This window comes from Cyprinodon tularosa, unplaced genomic scaffold (assembly GCF_016077235.1).
Source record: "Cyprinodon tularosa strain WSP-4 unplaced genomic scaffold, ASM1607723v1 ctg43, whole genome shotgun sequence".
Lineage (NCBI taxonomy): Eukaryota > Metazoa > Chordata > Actinopteri > Cyprinodontiformes > Cyprinodontidae > Cyprinodon > Cyprinodon tularosa.
In genome coordinates this window covers 728,282-752,132 of record NW_024039152.1, presented here as the reverse complement: position 1 = coordinate 752,132, position 23,851 = coordinate 728,282, and the positions used below count along the sequence as shown (strand labels likewise).

Genomic DNA, 23,851 nt, shown 5'->3' with positions numbered 1-23,851 from the left:
AACCAACCAGTCTGTTCACGGAAACCAACCAGCTTGATGATGATTCTTTATGTCGATAAAAATAGTCTGTTTTACGTTAAACTTGTAAAAAAGACATATAACCACAGGTTACTCTAAGGTTGTATATTAATATTATTTAAGTCTGAATGTGTACTTTAGACCATGTGCCACTACTTATCAAAAGTCCAGAAGGTAACATTTTTACACAAAGCTGTGGTGTCATAAAACCATGGCGCTTATAGAGAAATGTTTTGGTAAACAGCTTTTTAGGTTTGGTCTAATGGCTCTATGTGGATGAATGGTTGAATGATGCTTCTCCTCATTCCCTCCTTACGGTCCCAAGATAGTTTCCAAAGCTTATTTAAGAGGTTTAAAGTCATTCCCTTGAATGGTGTAATTTCTCCAAAAAACAGAACATAAACGATCAGCTAAGAGGTGAAATTATTTAGCACAAAGGTAGGTCTTTCAACACAGATGGAAAATTAAATGGTGTCAGTGCTCTTAGTAATCACATTAAATTATAAGATCATTCATATCATTACTGAGTTATGTAATGTTGAACATAAATTGGATTAAGTCTTGGGTGGATAAATACCTTCTTTTATTAGAACTTTGACTTTCCTCAAAAATAAAAAGGTATCCTGGTTGAATTTTTGATGCTCAAAGCAACAAAAAAATAAAGTCTGCTCATGTTGCATCAAGTGCATAAACAATGTCTTAGTCCCCTGAGAGGCTGAAATTAAATTGAGCATATAAACAGGTCAGTAAGTTGTGTAAGACTCAGAGGCTGTGCAGCTTCCACTGCTACAACTGCACAGTTGGCTTTTCATTCCACTGAAAATAGAAACTATCTTTAGTCACATTTGACTTGAATTTCTTTGCCCAGATGGTTTTAGACGTAAAGAGGGTTTCAAAGACTGTGACTTTAAGAGATTCTGTAGCTATGTTTAATCTTTGTTGTATATAAATACATATATACATGTGATATCCAGTCACATTACGTAAAAATAATCATTTAAACGGCTTAAAAGATCAATTACATCTTAATGAGTTTCCTATGGGAAGGTGAGACAATAGAACATAAATGGCGGTGCCATATTTAGAGAGGTGAACAGCAGCTCAAACACTTCATACCAACCGTTGGTGGTGGACCATGATTTCCAAAGTGAACTTAAGTTGTCCAGATTTGCCAATGACACGATTTTAAATGCAGCCAGGTCATGAACCATCAACAGGACAATTTATTAAAGATTTGAGACCTGACAGTGAGACATCATATATTTCCCACTGGAGGAGCTTCTAATGGGTAGAAATCTGTGTCATTAAGTTGACCCTGAACCCACAAATTATTTGAAGCTCATATAGTCGTCCCCTACTGTTTAAAGCCTTTCAATTCCTTCAATAATAAACTTCAAAAACATGTTCTCACCAATGATGTAGGATAATATATTGTTCCTCTCTATTGTTTTTAAGATGGAAATTTCCCAAAATTCCAAATTAAAGGCAAATTGACTTTAATCTAAAAAGAAAGCTCTGCACCACTAAACAACAATCCAGTCATTTTTCTCCTTGGTCTAGTTTTTGACCATGAAGCAGCTGGGGTCAAATATTAATACATGTGAAAGTATGGGGCTAACTCCCTTTTATAGAATGACCTTCGGTCCTTCCCTCGTCAGTGGAGCTGGGAAAGGGGACATTTGGACCACAGGTCAGGACACCCAGTCTGCTTCATTGAGAAGTGATGCAATAACAACCATGGCCAAAGTAAGGCATTTGATAATAAAGTTCTGTCCAGGATAAAGACCAAACAGGTTCCCGGACTGGATTTCTTATTTCCTTTCTCATCTAGGTCAGGATATTATTTATGTAAATTAAGGGAGGGAACCTCCCTTAATTTACATGAAATGAAAAGAGACACATTAATGGAATATCAACAAAGTTAGAAAACCTGATAACACTCTAGATATTAATTCTTTGAATTCCTCTTATGTAGTTTATTTTTGTTTGTTCTGTTTTGCTTCTAAGAAATGTTACTAAGAGGAAAATAACTGCTTATATAACTAACTAGTAGTAGTTCAATTGGTGCGAGTCAGAAAATACATACATTAATTTGTATAAGAGCATTTTATCATTTAATTTTAATATGAATAATTAATTTCTCGGTAACTGTAGTCACTGAAGCACCGGGGGCAGAAATCCCCACACTTGAGAGGTGGCTGCGACAGAAACCTGGAGAAACATCAGAGATCTCAGACCAGAAATGTGCAGTTCTAAGTAGAGCTAAGATACGGCGATGAACCCTTAAGCTCCCAGTCCTCTGGTAGAGGACCCGAGCTGGAGAGGTAGAAGCCACCCACATCACCCAGGAGTATGAGGGGTGGGTGAGAAAGGAAAAGCTGTTTTTTTTAAAACAAAATAAATCAGAGCAGTCAATTAAACTAAAATAATAAGAACATGATTTGAAGTGTAATGAGCTTTGACTGGAAATGAATTAACGAACCACTAATTGCTGAAGGTTTTATTTCTACACTATTTATTAATTTCCACTCAGCATTTATCTAGCTACACTACCTGGTAAACAAGCAGGACAAATAACCTTCAGTGGCTTATCTTCCTCTGTGGATAATGTTGGTGACAGTCTGCCCAACAACAGTCAAGTCTTCAGTGTTTACAATAACTGTTTAGCACAATAAAATTCCGAGTTAAAAAATATGTTTTCCAAGTATTATTCACATTTTCCAAAAATGAAACTTTTATCTGCTACCCATCCATTAATCCTCCTACTTTAGGACAACGTTAAAGCATAGTAGTACTGTGGTAAAAAAAACAGTACATTTTTCAATTCTAAATCAACTCTCATATTTATACATACAGATTGAATCATATAACAAAAGTTTGAATAAAAAAATGCATTTTTAACAGTTCTTATAGCTGCCATTAAAAACCGTAATAAATTAATTTGCTGCTGAATGTTAACATAAACCTAATCTCAATATGTTAGATAGATACACAGCATGTAATCCAGGTAGCAGCTAAAAACAATGTTTATAATACAGCTATTCCACTTTAAGATCCGATTTGGATTGGATCAAAAAGAATCAATTTTAACTTTAGAGAATCGGATTTGAGTTGATTCTTAGAAACATAAATCGACATCCAGCCTTAGACTCATGTGCAGTAATGTATTTGGGAAGAATTATCCACAACTAATTTCTTAAACAATAAAAACATGCAAACATTCAAACTTAGGACCTTTTGTGTAGAAGACATAATATTGATTCAATTTCATAGGATAAAAAAAAAAAATTACAGGTATTTCAAAATTCTATTTTGCATTTTTAGCGTCAGATTAATTGAGATAATATCACAAATTTAATCTGCTGCCAAACTCTACAGAGCCATGATTGTTCTCTTGATATCTTAAATGATAAACTATTTTCCTGCTTTTTTTGTTGTTTTGTTTTTTTATTCTTTTGCTCTCTGCCCCCATTAAAAAAGAAAAAAAAACGTTCCCCACCTTGGCCCCCCCGGGAAAAACTGGTCTACAACCGCCTCTCCACCACAGTAAAGCTCTGCTGTGAGGGATCATCTTTCAAATCAAAAAATATATATATCTACAAGGTGTAACTTTTTAACAAAAAAATAAACTTTCAAATATATACTAGTTATTTAGAACTACCTGTATTTTAACTTGCTAATAAAATAAAGTTATTAGGGCCACCATAATTGGAAAACCATGGGAATCTAATTACTGGGAGTCTTTATTTAAACCAAATGTTTCTGTACAGCAGCTCATTTTCTAGGTTAAGATTGTGATAATTGGCTGGTATTTTTGAATCACCTGCAATTCAGCTCACATGATATGTATTCTGAAAGGTTGTGTGTGTGTTCCCTTCTTGGGAATAAAAAAAAGAAAACTTAAAAATCTAATTTTCCAGGAGATTTACCAGTGCAAAAGGACCAGTAATATCAGTATCATTCATACCAGCCTGCAGCCAGATACGTTCCAGAGTGGCCCAGATGTAAGTAGGTCCTTGACGGCGGGTGGAGCTCAGGTCTGACACCTCTGACAGCGCTGCTTCCAGACGGGACACTGCCACCGATGGAGGGCTGAGGGATCCTGCCACAGGAGGAAAAAATTAGCTTCACCTCTGAGAAATATGGTACCATACTTTTAAAAGAACATTGGGTGAAACTTTAAAATATGTCAACAAGCCTTCCAATTTTCAGGAAATGAAGAAATTTCCTGTTTGAACATCTTCCTGTGATGAACACAGGTGCAGAGTTTGGTTACATAATTGGTATTTAAACAGTACATCTGCTCCTCTGAACCGGGGTGCAGGCGTGCAAACAGAGTTTTAATCTAGAACAGGTGAAATGTAGGAACATTCAGCATGACCTGCAAATGAAGCTTTTCACATGTATTTACCCATAATCCAGAAGGTGAGGGATGTGACAAGACTTTTTTTTTTTACAACAGATATTGGATTCCAAACATGCATAGTGGCAGAAATAGTGGAGAAAACTTAAATCACGTGGAAAGCAGACCTGTGGAGGTGTCCTGGAAGTCAGGGAGGTTTAGATGGATGGAGGGCTTCCTGACAACAGGGTTGACCTCTGACCTCTCAGCCATCGGTATACTGCTGCTGTCATCTGTCTCACTGCAAATGTGATGTATACATGGGAATTAAAGGGAGCTCCAACATTAAAACATATTTGCCAAGATAACTGTAACAAAGCATATTAATCAAAGGGGGATGCCGATTCCTACATATCTTTATGGGTATATCTATCGAACATTTGAAATCATCCAACTGTAAATGAAACGTAATACCATTTATCAGAGAAACTTCACAAAAATAAAAAAACAAAACAGACTTAAATTCATCAGTACTTGTTAATAGATTATGTTTAGTTTAACACTTTTATAGTGATTTTAATATCAAGATAAAGAAAAAATGAAGTAAGCATTGTGTACCAATGTGAGACCTAAATCACTGTTTTCGGCAAAACAAAAAGGAAAAAAATCAGAATCAGTTTAAAATACTGAGATGTGAAAAGGTGAGTTCTGAGGTGTCATTTAAAATCTGACTGAAGTAGACTTCTTAAAATCCAATGGGAGGTGGTTGCACATTTTTGGAGCTGCAACAGAGAAAGCTTCCTTCTGGTTTAGGCACCTCAAGATGGAATCAGATCAGATCAGATCGAAAGGAATCGATAGTAAATCCTGAGATTCAGAATAAAATAGATTCTTGAAATTTGAATCAATACCCAGTCCGACTCAGCAGCAATGAATATTAATTCAATAACAGGACAAAATTTGTTGAGAATTTCTTTTTTTTGCACCCAGTTTTCTTGTTTTATATTTTACACTACACTAGGACAATAAAGGATTATTTAAAGCTATCCTATTATATTCCTCATTATCAAACTGTGAATAAAAAATTAAATTTTCTTAAATCCTGCAACCTTTAAAGAAATCCAGAGGTCTTTTAAGCTGTTTTAATCTGGTCTGAAAGTGACTCTAATCTAAAAACATATTAACTACTTTTTGCAGAAGATATTTTATTCTTTTTCTAACTCCCATAGCTTTTAATTGTGAGACATTGTAAAATTATAATCACTGTATAAAGTAATACTTAAGGAGAAAGGCAGGAAATGATCCAACTGTAACTAAAAACTGTTCCTGCTCCATGTGAGACAACACTCATATCTACGTCCAAACTGTTGCTTGAGACTCTTCAGTGGCTGATGGTTATGAGTAGAGACACGTCACTTTGCTCTTTACACAAGAAACACTTGAGTGTTGTGTGATAAGCAAAGCAGCAGAGGCTTTAATCTGTCATGTGCACATTTACCTGGAGCGACTGACATCATGCTGACTCTGCCAGCGTTGCAGCATCTCCTCACAGGTCTGCAGGGCTGTAGCGGGTCCAAACATGGCCTCTTCAAGCTTCACCTTCGTCAACAGCAAACTGAACCAATACATATATCTAAATTAGTCACTTTGTAATAAAACCAACTGCTGTTAATGGTTTATCTTGCAAATCTTGTTGAGAGTGTAAATTGCCTCAGAAAATGATACTGTACTCTATGCTGTTATTACATTAAATCCACAAAATAAAGTGTATTTCATTTGGAATTTTATGTGGCACACAAAGCAGCGCATAGCGGAGATCGGAAAAGATTTAATGGTCTGTACATCAATACTTATAAATAAAAACCTGAAATGTGTTTTCTGTATTTGTAATGCATTCTTAGGCTTTACTGCAAATTAGAAGACCGACCCCAGCTTGGGTTCAATTTAGTCTCAGTATAAATCCAGCTGTTCTCATAAGCCTCCAGAGCTTTGTTAAAGTAATATATTGAACAAACACCTTCATTAAGACCAAGGAACATAGCAGATTTATCAGGAATAAAGTTGTGGATGTTTATTAAATCCCAGGAGTAGAATATCTCCCAGGGCTCCAGTCAATCCATCATCAAACATTGCAAATAGCCTTACGCTACTGCCAACAAGACATTGCCCCCCTAAAAAGACTGCATAAAGATGATTCTTAAAGATCTTTGGAGTTCTACACCTTAAATAGAAGAACCTTTTAACAACTGTTATTATTGCAAAATTCTGGTATTTATGGATGAGTTGCAACAAGAGCGCTATTTTAAAAGATAGCCATTTGAATCATGTGTTGGACACAGCCGACATATGAAAGAAGCTTCAAAATTTTACTTCCTAGACACATTGGAAAACTCTCTGTGAGTTAGGCGTTCATGCTGGTTTGAATCCACCACCCCGACCCTGAAACACGGTGGCGCCATGATGCTATGGGTCTTGTTTAGTTTTGCTGGAGCAGGGAAGCTGGACAAAGTTGATAGAAAAATACGTGGATCTAAATGCAAGGAATTCCAACGACAAAGCTTCAGACCATGGAGGTTCTCTTTCCAGGAAGACGATACCTTGAAACACCCACCCACAGCTACACTGTAATGGTTTAGATCAAAGCGTATTCCAGTGTTGGAATGGCCAGTCTTCCTTTCAATTGAGGTCAGTTCTCAGAAATGTAATGGGGTGTGAGCAGTAATTACAGTTTTATTTCTGTTGCATAATTAAAGTATTGACTAACCTAAAGCCGGATTCTGAAGTAAAACAAGTCTACCAGTTTATTTTTGCAACAAAACAACATGAGGGAAAAGGAAGGTTGATGGATTTCCAAGAAATAATGATTTTTAATTCTTGAAACACACATTGGGGTCTTCTATGTGAATTTGAATCATCTTAATCTAAATGTAAATCACCACAGGCCACGTCAAGAGTTCATGGATTTAACTGATACCTGCATAGATCAATGGGGAAAAAACTGAAGGGAAAGTTGAGCAGAAACAAGCTCTAAGGAGTTTCTGACTCTGATGAGCTGCAGAGTGTTTCTGCTTTGTCCTTTTAGTTGAAGACAACTGGTTAAGTGATGTGGGAGTCTCTGATGTGCACACAGTTTCTGTGTGTGTGTGTGTGTGTGTATCTGTTATGTCATCACAATGAGGACCATTTTACCAATTTCACAATCAAATTGAGGACAGTTTGTACCAAACTCAGGACATTTTGTTGGTAATCACTTCATATTTTGCTAACAGTTAGGTGTAGGACTTAGATGTGAATTAGATTTAGGTAAAGGCTTAGGTATGCACTTGTAATTATTGTGTTTAGGGTATAAGAAAGGGTTGAAAATAACTGAAAATCAATGGAAGTCACCACATGAGCCCTGCTACATATAGAAAGACGAGGATTTGTGTGTGTATTGGTTTCTGTGTGGGTAATTGCCAGAAGGGGCTCTCAGAGAATGCAGCCTGTCATGGGCATCAATCATCCATAAGAGTGAGAAAGGACGGAGAGATGGAGAGATGAAGGGAAGAACTGCTGCTCTGTCAGGGCTGAGGATCAATGATGGGGTGATGAGGACAGACTTATGTCAGGGGAGAAAACTTTTGCAGAAATGAGTCTTGCTTCCAACTGAATGATTTTGCGGAAAGCCAAAATGAAGCATGGAGGGATTTTTGTGCAGAAAAAAGTTAAAAGTGTGTGATGGTGCATGTATGTGTGGGAGGAAGGAGGTTGGATTTACTGGCACACAGATGACAAGTGCTGCAGAGGGAGGCTGTGTTAAGGATACGGCTGCCAGCAGGAGTTCACCCGAGAGTGTATCTGTGTGATGGTGGGTGTCTCAGTGTGACAGAGCTCTTAGCAGGTAAGGGATGGTGTAAGCTCATCCAGGTGATGGAAGGTATGAATACAGCGGCACAAAGTGATTCTCTCTTTGTCGCCTTACTGTAAGACCCGGAAAAATCTCTCTAAGCTTGGATTAGTATTAGTTAGCAAAATAGCAAGAATATATAGTAGATCATGCTGGAGCTTCATGGAAGATGGAGCCAGTGAAACATTTATGGACACTCCTCATTAGGGTTTAATGATGCATCTGAATTGTTCTTCCTCCAGCAGGTTCACTATTCAGGCCGTAAATAACTTAAATGCAATTTTACAGCAAACTTTTTCTGCATGAATTTGAATCTACCAACGTTCTCTAATCACACAGGGTCAGAAATATTGCATATAGATATAAACTTAGATGTTCACCAGGGCCGTGCAGAGACCACTAAAGGGGCAGGTGCTCAAAAAAAAAAAAGGGCACATCTTATCGCATTTTAGGACAGAATATTAACAAAGTCACATAGCTTTCAGAGTTTAATGAACAATGATAAATTACAAAATTGTGAGACATACAATCAAAGCTAAGGGAAATCTCTAAATAGAACATAGAACTATGCATATGTAAAATATTTTATTAGTAATTTCTTTCTGCAGGTCTATTTTGTTATAGGAAAGTATTACAATATTCAAACCTGCAATTTAGCCAAAGATGTAAATCAGAGCTGGACCACCAGACATATTTTGTCTTTACAGAATTAAACTGTTAAAAATGCATACAAGGGCACAATGCAACCTTTTAGTGTACTGTAATCTATAAAAAAGAATGTCTGTCTGGTTTGCTGTACTGACAGTGGAGATGGAGACTGGACAAGCAGAGCTGCTGCATCAAACTTTAACGTGGAACTGCAGAAAAAAAAGAACAAAACAAACATTTTATTAATGCATGTCACCATGAGAAAAGCCTACTCTGTTTGTGTCTTAGTGTATTTTGTAAGTACCTTTATACATTTTCTTCAATCTTTCCTCTTCGTTTTTTCTTGTCAGTTTCTCTTTTCTTTTTTTCCTCATTGTCTCATCTTTTCTGTGTTGAGTGAAGGTCAATGTCTTATTTATTTCAGTGCCTTTCTTTTTCCCCCAAACTAAATCCAAGATTATGATCCAAAAACTTATTTTCCGTCATGGTGATTTAACTGTTTTAAAAACAAATTTCCAACTTTTAAGCATTTTTGCTATTTTTGTTCTCTTTTGTTCACAGCAGCAGTTTTCTGTTAGCCATGTCTTTAAAAATGTTAATAACCTCACAGTGAATGATTGGCACATCCTTCTCGATTGCCAACAAAAGAAGGCCTGACAACCGATCCTCCTTGCATAAGCTGCGCAGTTTTGTTTTCACCAGCTTCATACATTATATCTATCATATATCTATCATGGTAGTTCTGGATGAGTTCTCCTTCAAGATACATTTACCTAACGCTAGAATAAATGAAATGTACATCATGCAGCAAAGGAAATTAGAAAATCAGACATATATCCATTATGGAGATGATAGGTTTTTGACGGGCGATGTGCCCCTATTGCATAAGTAATACTGAAGAATGTCCTACTATCATTAACGACACAGGGAAGCTTTTTAGTTATCTTGCTTTGCTAATTTTCTAATTTACTAATTTACTAATACTAATTTTCAATGTAAAAGACTAAAAGCACAGAGTAAACAGTGTTTTAGATCAAACAATACTGCAGCATCCATGGGGCTCATTTGGTTTCACTTACATGTCTATTCAGGTTGACATTGGAGAGGCGGTGCAGACTGAAGACATAGCCATCCGTCCGATCATGGTTGATCTTGCTTAGGGCCAAATGAGCAGCGGCCACAGTGTAATGTGGAATGTTCGCTACCTTTAGCTCCGCAGTTAGCCGCCTTATCTGACTGTGCGAGAGGCAAGTGCGTCGTCACCGGCAAAAGGTCAAAGGTAACAATGTGACCGGAGGGCTTATTGTATTGTTTTTCTTGCCAAAAAAAAAAAAGATAATAATAATAATTTCAGTACATGTGTCAAATAAAAAAAAAAAAAAAAAAAAAGGGACCAAAAGGGCACATTGGGATCATGGAGCAAAAGGGGCAGGTGCTCAAGCCCCCTTGGCCCCCCCCTCTGCACGTGCCTGATGTTCACTAATATTTAGTAAAATACTATTTTCCAGTCTTCAAAGAAACCACATGTTCTCTGTAGCTAAGCTATGACTGAATATTTCAGCACTAATCTTGACAGATTTAGAAGACTTGGCTTAAGTTATATCATTTTCAAAACACAAAGAGCATAGTCCAGATATGGCCTGAGAATGGGGCTTTAGGAAGACCATTCACGAAGCTTAATATTAGCCTCCTTCATCCAATTTCAGAACTAGTTGGAATTTAATGTTCAAACAGCAATGACATTTCAATTATTGTCATTTTTTATTCAGCTGATTTATGTCCTTCCTAACCCTGTTTAAGAACAGTTTGCACACCCTGTAGGAGCTAAAGAAGAGAGGCTTTGCAGGAAGGAGAAATATTTTTAACCCTTTCCACAGCTGCAAGGTCCTGCATCACCTTTCATGGAGAGCAGTTTTAAATATCACCAGGATAACAGAAGGAGAATGAAGAAGCAGCTGGAGAATAGTTCTCATGAAGGAAAGGCCTGAGTTGGACCAATTGTAAACATTAGTCACGCATAATAAAATGTAGAAATAAATGTAACAATCTGAATTTAGGATTATAAGACACATTTATTCAAAATATCTACTTTTTTTTTTTACAATATGACTAATATTGTCAGTCTAATCAGGTTGAGGATAATATAAAACCCATTCCACCTTGCTCCTCTGTGCCTAAGTACAATCTGTGTTTTCCCAGGCAGCGTCAGAAAAGATAGATTTCACCAAGATTACAACACTTGAAACAACACAGCGGATTAGGCAGCCTGTCATTTTCCTGCCTCCTGGGACTGAGCCGGTCGTGTGCAGAGCGTAGTGTTTGAGCAGTGAAGTCAGCGAGTGGCGCAGCTCTGAGTAAACGCTCGGTGTCGGAGTGCTGAGAGTGGTGAGTGCCAGCGTAAACTCCACACATAAAAATAGCTAATGATGTTCCCCCCTGAAAGGAGTGGTACATCTACTGTGTTACTCATTCTGTACTCCCACAGATCAGAGAGCGTAGTCTTTGGAAGCACATGAGGCGTGAACAGAAAAATTGCAGATGTACGACAAGCATAAATGTAATGCACAAGAATGCACATGTGCATATATAAATATATCACAGACTAGTCTATGCAGATATGCTTTCAATGTGCAGCCTAAGGTACAGTAAGCCAGCCATGCAAAAGTATAGCAACCAATATTTGCACACCGCACACATACTCCTGCTGCAGCATCCCCTCAGATGAATGCTGAACCAAAGGCTGGGATTAATCATTCCTTTAGTACAAACTGTGAGATCATAATCACCCCTCACCCCCAAAAAACACTCACACATGCACACAAACACACAAACACACACACACACAACCTTGCAACCCCTTCTTCTGTTGCCTCAGCTCCACCAGGCTTACGTTGAAAGACAACGAGGAATAAATTAAGAAAGAGAGTTAAATGTAAGTGTGTGCAAGGATAGAAAAATGAGGGTGAGAAGAAGAAAAAAAGAGGAGAGTGACAGGATGGAGACAGAAGAAGGCAGAAGCCGGGGGTAGAGGATGCGGGAGAAAATGAGGAAGCAGAAATTTGGTATGCTACAGCGAGCTGACAGTTCGCTGTGGTGCAGAGAGCCAATGGCTAACAAGAGTCGCACACATCCATGTGCACACGGCAAAGAAAACCAACAGGCACACAGATATACATGCATGTGCAATATCGGACAAATGTTCCCGTCCTGGCACCCACGCAACACACAAGTGCAACTATGCACATATTAAACACACACCAGTCAGTCCTCAGCACTGTGCACAATGTTAGCTTTGATCTCTGATGCTCGCTCACACTTCCAAAGTGAATGATATTCTATGGGCTTCCAGCTGAGAAAACACCTCCTTTCATCGTCTCTCTCTGTCTCTGTTGGGAGCCTTGTATTCTGACTTTGAGCTCTGCAGCCCGGGCCTCAGCTCAGCAGGTCCTCAGTGACAAGGTTCAAACACAAAATCAGAAAAGCTTTACTGAATAAATGTTCAATATTTCATCATTTCGGTTTAAATAATGCACTGGTTGGTGCCTTACAATATTTTCTTTAGGTAGAACACAGATTAGTTTTCAATCTTAGCAATGCTTGGACTCTGCTAATCTATCCTACTAAAGTCTTTGCTGGACCTTCAGTGTTGTTGATCAATTTGCAAGGTAAAACATGAGCATGATGCTTTCACCACTGTTTCACAAGTATACAGTATTTTATATCCAGGCCAAAATGTATGTTGCCTCATATGACCAATAACCTTTATGTTGCCGTCAAACAATTAACAGCTTCATCTTATGGCTTTCCTGGGCCCTTTTCTAAAATGCTGGTTTAAACAATGCATGGATTAAAGTTGTTTTCTAAAATATGAGTTGCTGATATTTGTCCTCTGGTGTTAATATCAATATGCTGGCTGTTTATACTTACTCTATATGACAGGCCTGTTACTTTAGGGGGCTACTAGCCATGTCTTTATAGTCGTGGCCAAAATGATCAGAGTTTTCCATATTCTTTTAGAGCCCAAAGCCACATTTAACATTTACACAACTCTTTCCCTGACTTTTCTGCATGGTTCTTTTGTCTTTATGGTGGTTTTTTGTTCACTATTGTTCTCTAATAAACCTGTGAGGCAGGGGGGGTCTGCAACCTTTACAGTCCAAAAAGGGAATTTTTGACTTCATTCTAGCTAATAAAACTTTTTTCAAGCTGCAAACATTACATTATCTTTTTAAGAATAGAAAAAATATTAAATCAATATCTATCATTTCGATTCAATGCAATTTGTCAATGGAAAGGTGCTAAACCAAGCATTTGTTTGTAATATCTATACTGGAGAAAATGATCTGGTTTTTATAATTTTTAGCCTGTGATGGAGGGCCGTTGTCCAGGGTCTAAAGAGTTGCCTATAGCTAAGGAGCCACAGGTTCCAGAAACCTGCTCTGTATGCTTCACAGAAAATTCAGATTAAGTGATGCAAAAGTCTTATAATAATTGTGTTCTTGATTTATTAGGGAAAAAAACTGTCAATAGGGAAAACATAATGTGTTACAGCAATGGGACCCTTCTGAAGGTGATTAGTTGCAATTTATTCTAACTGGAGGAATCCGTTTAAAGTGGGTTTTATAAAAATGCAAGCTAGATTTGTCAACTTATGAATTGTATTAGAAAAAACCAAACCAATCAGTTCACTTCACAACAATGCACCGATGATGTTGGTCCTTCCCATAAATATCCAATAATGTTCAGTATATAGTTATGATATGTTTATGATGCGATTAAATGTGAAAAAGTTAAAGAAGACAGCACCTGAAAAAAATAAATTAACATTTGCTAGGGCATTCAGGAGCAAAGACACGTGGTAGTGTTTCCACAGCAGGCTTACTGTTTATAACAATTCAGCAATGACTGTTTTTTCTCTTCTCCAGTTGTTGCTTTTTGCCTCATGTTATACAAACTTGCTGATACTGGCTAATAAATGAGCAAATATGAGACACACTGACTGTAGTTATATTAATAATAGCACTAAGTAAGCATTTATTGTCATTTTGCACTTTGATTTTCTGACCTGTGCACTAGTCCCTAACAAATACCTGCCTGGTTAGGCTTAGACTTCTGGAGGACATAGGGACCCTCATTTCATCATTCTATCTCTATTCTCCCACTCTGCAGAATCTGTTAGTTCAATATCTAACGTTATGCTCTCTCTGTTTTTTCTCATAGTATCTTTGCATCGTCTGTTCCTGTTTGGCCGTGACACCATCCTGGAGAGAACTATCAGCTGTGCTGCTGCAATCAACACCATTCTTTATAGATGCTGGAGATCAGCCAATTTACAGTGTAGTCCTGTTTCTCTGACTGTGACCGGCTGGATGTGCTCTCTTCATCCTCTGACATGGGAGCTGGCTCGGAGCTCATCTGCCTGGCTGTCTGTTTTTCACAGCTGCCGCATTTTACAGTTGCTTTTTGTATCTCTGCTTCTGTCTCCTTGAATCCCAGTCGGCCTCAGTAGATGGCCGCTCACACTGAGCCTGGTTCTGCTGGAGGTTTCTTCCTGTTAAAAGGGAGTTTTTCCTCTCCACTGTCGCTACAAGCATGCTTAGTGTGAGGGATTGCATTTGAGTCAATGAGTCGATGCAATCAACTGGTTTTCCTTAAATAGAGGACTTTGAATCAATTTGACTGTATGATCTGGTTGAACTGTAAAGTGCCTTGAGATGACGTGTTGTGAATTGAATTTTATTTAATTGGTTTTCCAGGTAGCCACTAAAGATGGCTATTATTTACCTTGGGTAAGATGTCAGCCACAAAATAATCATGTAAACCAATGGATTTGCAACTGTTCAGTGACCTGGCCATATAATGATCAGTTATCTAGATGTTTAATTTAACAGATAAAATCCTGAGAAGTGCAAGTAAATATTTAATCTCTGGTGCTTTTCTGACCTTAAGGTCAGTTGAGTACAGACAGGTCTCACCTTAACTGTTTTATGTCTGATTTCTGGGTTGTTGAAGAAAATCTTTTTAAATCAGAATTTAGAATCTGAGGTTTTATCATCAATGACCCCTCACACCCCCGCCATGGACTATTCTCCCTGCTGTCCTCTGGGAAGAGGCTTCGAAGCATCCGATGCAGGTCCAGCAGATTCCAGAACAGCTTCTGTTAGAACTGTAAATATGCAGTCATATGTTTATATTACTATTTTTTATGTATTTATTAGTTTTTTCAAGGCTGCACTTTAAAAAATGAAATTGTCTAGAGCTGTTTTAAACAAAATTTCTTTTTGTTTACACTGGTGTATACAAAATGACAAAATAAATCTGTCCAAGTCTAAGTCTTTTGAATGAATCCATGTAGCACTAGCTCACATGAAACTTAAACGTAAAAGTCAGAAAACCAGTGAGATTTGCTCACTATTTAACTCAATGGTTTGCTATATGCCATATAAAAACCGCATTATATTTTTCAGGATTTTTGTCAGTCTTACAATTTGTCTATTAACAAAATAGGAATTTTATTGTTATTACTCTGATTAAAATTTTAAGATAAATAATTTTTTATCATTGAAGAAATCCTGACCTTGTACATTTACAGGCATGCAGTGTTTGGCAGGCCAGGCTGATAATGTACAGCACTCAGGATTATTTCTGCACATTATTAATCTGAGAATGCTACCATCTAATTTGTTCTGGGAAAGGAGGGAACCTTTCAAGCTACCAGGGCTTAAAAGGTTCTTCTGGTCTTTCCCAAAATGATGCTGGTTTCATCTTCATCATTACCTCAACCAGTTGTCTAATTACATCGAGCATTTTGGATTTTTGTGTTCAGTCAATGCACAGGTGCATCTAATAACTTCATTAAATACAGCTTCATACAGTTATTAGATACATGTTCTTCATTGTATGCCTTTTTTGGAAGTTTTTTAATATGCAGGTTCATTAGTTCACTAGAATGTCTGTAAATGTCTTCTGACTGAGACTAAAAGAGACTAAAATCTTAGTTATGTCACTGTCCCTGCTTCCCTCTGACTCAACATTTTTTTTTTTTTTTCGCAGAACAACAGTTCAACACAACAACCACTGCCTGCTCTATCCGTGTGACCAAACGGTTACCGGGGCAATGGGGGATTCCTGGAGCAAAGAGCGATGTGATTGGCCAAGCTTGGCAAGGAGCTCTTAAATGGGTCAGAGCAGTTAAGTGTCTCCACTGAGGAGGTGTATAAAGTGTGTGTGCTTGTCTCTAAGTGTGTGACCGTGCATCCAGGCAGACGGGGAACAGACTTCATCATCCAACTGTACATGCAGCAAAGGATCGGCTTGTGCAGTTATAAAAGCGCCCACCCACTCGCATCCTTTCCGACGCTTCCTGTCAGGCTCAGATGTCCTTCGCTATTTCATCAATTTTCTTGTTTTTCTGTTCTCTACCCCCAGCCCCCAATTCTCCCCCCCCACCCACTTGCATGTTTGACAATCACCCATCTGTTTGTCCTGGGACCGTGGAGGCCAACACTGACCCCAAATGGCTGTAATATGAAATGCTTTTCAGAGCTCTGAAAGCACATCAGAGGCATGATGCAACATGCTGCCATATTAGTGTGAGAGGAGCGGCCTTGGCAGGTTTTACTGCACGTCTGACAAAGCAGGCCACTCTCCTCAGGTAATGAGCGCCTTCCTAGTGTTATTGTATTGTTGGTGAAACAACAGAATATATACTCTGAGGCAGACACTTTTAAAATGCTGCAATATTTATGACATTTATTGAGAAATGCTTTCAAATTTATAATTTATTTCACCTATTAAATAAGTTTTACTGCCAAATTGTAGCACAAATATAGCAAGCAGTGAATGTTTCAGTGGATTCTTCATTACTGCTTGCCAAACAGAAGTAGTTTGCATGTCAGAAATACTTCTGAGCACAGGATAGATGCATGCATGTGCAAGGCGATATCTTAGGCCAGTAGTACCACAAAAGTAGCACTAAGATTGTGGTTTAAATTGCAGTGGTGAAAGGGTAAGGGTGCATGAGGGGCATAGGTACCGCAATGCAGGCTTCCCACTCTGGCACGTCTAAATAAGGCGTCAAGATGATGCCTGTGTTTGTGCGCTTGGCTTCCACCATAGTGCAGCCAAGACACCCTATCCCCACTGAGAGGACCTCACTGCAGATCCCACTGGAGCTGCTTTTCATCACAGGCGCTATTAGAAACAAAAAGACTTTGCACTCTGGCTTTTCAACCACATGTTTTTTGTTTGTTTGTTTGTTTGATGTAGTTTACTGTTTTTTTGTGTGTTTGTTTTGTTTTACTTGAAGTTATCCGGATGCTGACTGAGCGCCAGGGTCAGGGTGTCTAGGGCGTGGCGGTGATGTTTCTGGGAACTGAGCAGCAGGGTCAGTAGGTGGAGGGAGAGCAAGTCATCTGGACGCAGAGATAAAGCCGTCTGCAGAGGCTCCATGGCTGCTGACACCTGAAAGGCACCCACTTGTTTTCAGGTGGAACTAATGACACGGTGTGAGCTAACTCAAAGCTTTTCTCATACCTGGCGTACGAGGGCCAGTTGGAGAGCCAGGTACATGGAAATCTGAGCATCCTGGGGGTCTAAGGAATTAGCTCTGCGGAGGAAAGACAGAGGAAAACTTAAGCATGTCCTCACACTTCAGTCTAAAGATCTTAAACATTTTATTAAGATTTTATATGAGAGACCTATAAAGTTGTGAGACAGAATAATAAAGAAACATGGTTTTAAAAACTAACTTTCTTTAGTTTTCTTTTCTGAATAAAATGACATTCTGAAGTCAAAAGATTTATTAATTTCATCTCAGCATATTTCATGTCTAAAGCGGTAAGAATATAGCTTAAGGAAACGCATTAGCAGTTCCATTTAAACATTTATCTTAGGTCTGCTGGAACAGTAATATTGCACATTAATCTGAACAAGCCATCCCCATGGAGAAATATGGTGGTGGCACCATCATGCCATGGGGATAATTTCTTTCATGAGAGAAGGGGAGAAATGCCAGGAAAATAGCTACAGCTCACTGATTGAAATTAAATCATATTTGTGCGCTGGGATGTCCCAGCCGCTCCATGCATTCCGACAGTGTTAGCTAACTTTCCAAAGGATTGGCTAATCTCTAAATGAATGAATCTGGCTGAGAAATGCTCCAAAAAGACAAGCTGCTTTATCTACAGCCAAAGGTGGAGCTGCAACAGTTTCCATACGGGAGGAGAATATAAATTCAAGCCATAGATTTAACATTTTTATTTGAAAGAAGTTGTGATAAATATGTATCTCTTTCCTTTCTTTATTTTATTTTGGTCTATCTCCCAATAAAAGACAACCAAGTTTGTATATTGTAAAATAAAATGAAAATAGTATGCAAACATGATGATTGTCTCTGCCTTAGTGATACATACTTGTTTAATGCATGAAGGGCTTTTTTGTTAAACTCATTTCGATCAGCTGACAGAGTGGCTGCAGGTAGAAAAACAAAAAATTATAATCATAGTTAGCTTGTCACATAACAGGAAAGGAATTTTAAATCCAAAAGTAAATGCATCCATATACACAGCCATTTGGCCCTTCTGAGCTTCCATAAGAGAGAGAGGAGGTCTGACTTTACCCTCAGAGGCCTGAAGACTGAAGCTGAGCCCCAGAGCCAGGTAGGCCCTGGGAAGGAATTCCCTCGCCTCCTCTCCCATCGATGCCACACTCTGAGACAGATTCTCTGCCTCCTTCAACTGCATATAAACACACAGACACATTCTCAGTTAGCTCAAGAAAACCTAAATACATCAGTTCTGTAATAAAAAAAGAAGGGAGATTATAAAAAAAATAAATAAATAAAAAATCTAATTCACATTGTTTATTTACAACTTTTAAACTAATAATTTCTTTTACAAACCTTCATATTTGTTCCTCTGGCATAGATATGGGTAGTTTTATCTTTCTATACATTTTAGAAAGCTACAACTGGCTTTACTATTATTTGTTTTGTTACCGATTCCATGGAGATCAAGGATCTGTAATCACTATACATCCTACAAACGTTCTTTATGTTGAGTGGTTTAAAGTTTGTCATTTAGAAGTTGATCAAAACACAAAATTCATGAGCTGGCAGAAATGAGAAAAAACAATTTTATTTAGTTTTATTAACTTAGTTCATTTTGTAAGTCAGCTTAATTTATGTCTTAAATATGCAATTACACTTTAATGTTTTATGGATAATGCCACCATATTTGTACTCTTGAAGTACCCTAGTACTTCAACTAATTCCTCATGGTAATGTTTTAAGCCCCTTTCGGTTCAATATCTCAGTGCACCTTCTGTGTTAAATTACAGATTATTTTAGCATCTGACTATGTGCTATTTATAGACAACTTCATTTCTATGTCACTACATGATGACAGTCACTTCAAAGATGGATACCCAAGTTCTAGGAAATAGATTTCACTGTCTATATCGTTCTTTAACCAGATGATTTGCTCTCACTCTGCATGGTGAAACTGAAAACACAAATGGTTAGAGCTCATGTCTGTAGAGGCTTTTTTATTCTTTCTAGATCTGGATTATCTACCTCTGCGTGCAGTCACCTAGTAACGAAAATGGAAGTTATTGCTGCTGATTCAAAACATGCAAAGTGGAGCAATCAACTAGGAACAATTGAAATAAAAAATAATTACAGAGCCTGCCACAATGGTCGCTCTGCACAGTTCTTGTCCCAGAGTTAGACAGACACTAAGTCAATTTTCAAATTAGCCTACAGTGATTTTGAAACAAATCAAATAAATCCCAGTGCATTCCTCTTTTTGTACCGTACTTAGGTGGTGTAAGATGTAATGGTGTCCCTTTTATTAATTTCTATTTATTAAGATCAAGACATGATAAATAAATAGAGTTCTTGTTCTGATATAAACCAGTAGACCCGTCAGCCAAAGTTTATATTATCAGTTCTTACCCATTTCTTTTTTTTTTTTTTTGTATTGGGGCTCTAGTTAAGTGATTCATGCAATCTAATAATAACAAGTGACGCATCACTAATAAAAGTGGTGCAACTTTAAGAATTTGAGTCACCTTGTGTATGAAAGGTGCAACAGAAATAAACTCGCTCCGCCTTGGACTGTGCAGCAAATGGTGCAGCGGGGAATGAAGTATTGATGGGCTGGGCCTGCTGAGAGTTTAGTGTGAGGACAATCTGAACAGATTCAGCTGAAGGACAGCGCGGAGTTTGTTGAAGGACACACACACACACATTCACCCACACACAGGCAGCAGCAGACTGCAGGCGGTGCACGGCTCAGCCGAGCCAGGGGAAGAAGTGTGTCACACGGTGTGAGCTATGGCTGGTGGCGGGCAGGCAGGTGGGGAAGGTGGGTGTAAGAGGGGTGAAGCCTTTGACAGGAAGCAAACTGCTCTGAAATGCTCCCCTTTGTCCTACCCTCTGTTCGTCCCTTTCTCTTTCTCTCCATTTCTGTTTCTCTGAATCCTGCCTTTGCTATGCTGAAGTCGACACACAATGGCAAGCATTTGAACGCAAAGCTTGTCGGCGACATCTTTGGGGGATTATGTTGTTTTTTTTCTTTTTCTGAATGATGTGAAGATCTGCTCTTCAGGAATTTAGAAAAGCAGCTTTACTTTCAGATCGTTAATCATGCTGTTGGTGCAGATATCATGGGTTTGTGTTTTCATTTTGTTGTTGCACCTTTAGGACATTTAATATAAACCTCAGAAATGTAAAGAAATGATTTTTGAAAGCTCATCAGCTCTGTGGGCTGACATAAGAAGTATAATGTAGCTGGATAGATTACCGTCCAGACTGTCCGGTGGAGCTGACGGTGGATAAGGGTGGCCCATTTCTGTAATGCTGCACTCCACTATGGCCGTAGTGTCCCATTGTGATTAAAACTGTAAGCTCCTTAGTGTCTCTGGCCTGCCATGATCTCCAGCCACTAACAGATGTGCTGTCTTCATTCGCCTGTTGGTTCCTCTGTTCTAATCTGGCACCACTTTGTCTTTCTGACTCACTTTCACCCTCACTCACTTTATCTCTGCCTCCATTGATCCCACTCTTTATTGATGGCACTGTTTTGGGGCAGAATGGGAAGGAAATTCACAGAAGCATCAAAACACGTGGATTGTACTAGGACGCTTCACTGTTGGCGTCACAAAGCACTTCGAGCAGCTCTCAACTTGCAGCACTTTTTTTTATATAAAGATCTTTACAGAGATCACACTGCAGCACCAAAGTGGCAAAACCAACCCAGTAATGTGATCTCACTCACAGCATCCAAATCCACAATTTAAAAGCCTAAAGCGCCACTCCGATATTTTCCAGATCCCGATATCTTTCCTCAATTCTCAGGAATATGTTCAGGAAGGATTAACCTTGTAAACACACCCTATATGTGAATATTCCCCAGTGCTGTAAAGCACTCCATACCATCCCCAGCTAGATGGCCTGGAAGTGAAGGCAACTAATTGATCATAGGTGAGGAGAATAAATCCCATATCACGCTCTATTGATTTCCTCACACATCCTGAAGTTAAAAATACAAAATTATTCAATATCTATGAACATTGAAATGTTTACAAGGTTAAATGAATTCATGTGAGAGTACATACATTTAAATCCAACAGTTTCCACCGCTCTTCATGGCCCTGTTTGAGATTGAGGGATTAATTTTCTGAGAGTTTCTGAGAGCAGCTATCCTATGTCAACTTATTTGATTTTGTGACTTAGAGGATTTTATGTTTTAGAAAAGGTGATATAAACCATCTAAGTTAACCCTGATTCAGGCTAGCCCAGAATTCAGGGCAAGTGTGAGTATAATAAGAGGCCTTCGTCAATGGAACACAAAAAAGCCGATCCACAATGTCAACAGGAGGAAACAGGAAACCTCAAAGTGTGCATTTCTCACCAATACAATTAAAACAGTAATGTCTCCATATGGAGATAACCAAAAAAAACATATTAAAAGAGAAGGCAAAACTGTTCCAGCTGCAAAATAAGACTTAAGGCGGAGAGACAAGTCAATGCATGCAAGGGAAATAAATGAGAATTAAAGTTTTATGTGTTTGTTTGCACGATGTGAAGAATGCATCAAAGTGTAACCAAGCAAGTGCAAAAAGGAGCTAACAGTAAATCAATATAAAAATGTTGTTAAATCAGGTGTGGTCCAGTACTTATATTTATGTTCACCTTTATGTCTTTACACACCTTTACTTACTGAATTACACACAAATGATGAGTAAGAACCTAAACTTTGGTTCATGACTTAATACAAAAAGCTGACACTGATAGTTTCTGTCTCTCCCTGTGAAACAGCTGTACTAAGTTTATTTGCTTCCATCAATGCTTCTAGATATTCCTGAAAACAGAAAAATATATGAATGGAAATTGGTTTAAATCTCAAGATGTATTAAGTTATTGTTTTTACTGATGGCTACATCCTGTGGATTTTTTCTTTAGTTCATGTTGTGGATTTATAGCAAGGAATAGCACTAAATATGGAGGTGGAGGTGGTGGGGATTTTAATTTCACTGTGATGCTTAATTCTGATTTCTTAATGAAGATTTTGGAGCTTTTCTCAATACAAAGCTCTGTTGTAAAATATAATTTAACAGCACCTGAGATATTTAATGATTTTAAATTAATAAAAATATTTCATGAGTTCTTCAGCTCCAGTCTGGATTTGAATCCACATGTCTACAGCATGAAGGGAAATTCCTCTCTACTAAAGAAGAAAGGTGGCACTTTGGAAATCCCCGTCATTTTCTTTAGCAGACAAACGAAGTGCAGAACAAAACACATGTCATTGTTGGATTATATGAATATGATATAATGATATATGGCTGAAATATTAATGAGATAAATCATTATTTCTGTTTAAGATTTTGATGCTCAACAATTTATGAATCTGCCCTAAAAATACACCTACCGGTACTTCTTGTGTTTGATCTCAGATCAAATGTACAACAGACTCAGGATAAGTTCAAGAAATCCTGCCAACAACCAGAGTTTGTTCATGGAGTAACTTATAGTATAAATGAACTCAGTAAAAAGCCATCCAGCTTTCTGAAAGAGAAAATCCAGGAACTATAGCAGGAGTTTCAATCTGTATAATTTCCTTTAACAGAAGCTTTTAGAGCAGATGCCCTTCCTGACGCAACCAGGAGTTGCGTCAGGAAAGGCAGTCCCCTGCATCCTACTGAATGATTTAAAGCAGGGGTTTCCATAGTGGGAATCATTTACATTCATTGTAATGTGATCCCTCAGGTGTAGAAGGGGCCAAAATGTATCATAAAATACACACATTAAAATTCTCCATAAATTATGTACATTATATTTTAGATGGTAATTATTCTTAATACTGATTGAAATATTACAATAAATTAACCATTAAATTATAAAAAAAATTGCCATGAACAAATTAAATGTCCTGGTAAATAATGAAGAATACAATAATAATAATCAATAATAATTGAACATCATTGATTTTACAATGGAGAAATTCACTTCTGCATCTTAACTGTCTCCTGGGCAGCAATCAGGGGTTAAGGGTCTTGCTCAGGGACCCAGAGTGCAGGTTGTGGGGATCAAAATAGGTCTTTGCAACCTTCTCAGACCACCAGCATGTCTCTAACCACTAGGCCACGACTCCCAAAACATCTAAAATTATTAATCAAATATAATTTGAGTAAATATATGAATAAATACGATGAATTATTATTATTACATTTGACTATAAATACAGAGTAAAATAAAGATATGTTTTTTAGAGGTGGTTTAAACCACTAAACCATGGGGACTCCTGGGTGCCATTTATTCTATTTCATTTAGAGATCATAGCTCAAGTGAAAGATTCTTCCTATTAGGCAAGGCAAGGCAAGGCAAGTTTATTTGTATAGCACATTTCATGTACAGAACAATTCAAAGTGCTTTACATAAAACATTATAAGCA

The 23,851-nt window shown here is 38.0% G+C and overlaps 1 protein-coding gene across 3 annotated transcripts in view; it reads right to left on the bottom strand.

The window, feature by feature from the left end:
- Positions 1 to 23,851, bottom strand: part of ttc7a (tetratricopeptide repeat domain 7A) — a 71,509-nt gene that overhangs the window by 22,982 nt on the left and 24,676 nt on the right. For all 3 annotated transcript variants that reach the window (XM_038299489.1, XM_038299490.1, XM_038299491.1), the window contains 7 exons: positions 18,514 to 18,631; positions 18,308 to 18,365; positions 17,430 to 17,502; positions 17,197 to 17,357; positions 5,859 to 5,975; positions 4,549 to 4,661; positions 3,986 to 4,120 (listed from right to left, as the gene is read on the bottom strand). In XM_038299489.1, coding sequence (XP_038155417.1) covers positions 3,986 to 4,120; positions 4,549 to 4,661; positions 5,859 to 5,975; positions 17,197 to 17,357; positions 17,430 to 17,502; positions 18,308 to 18,365; positions 18,514 to 18,631 — 775 coding nt within the window. The remainder of the gene's footprint in view (positions 1 to 3,985; positions 4,121 to 4,548; positions 4,662 to 5,858; positions 5,976 to 17,196; positions 17,358 to 17,429; positions 17,503 to 18,307; positions 18,366 to 18,513; positions 18,632 to 23,851) is intronic.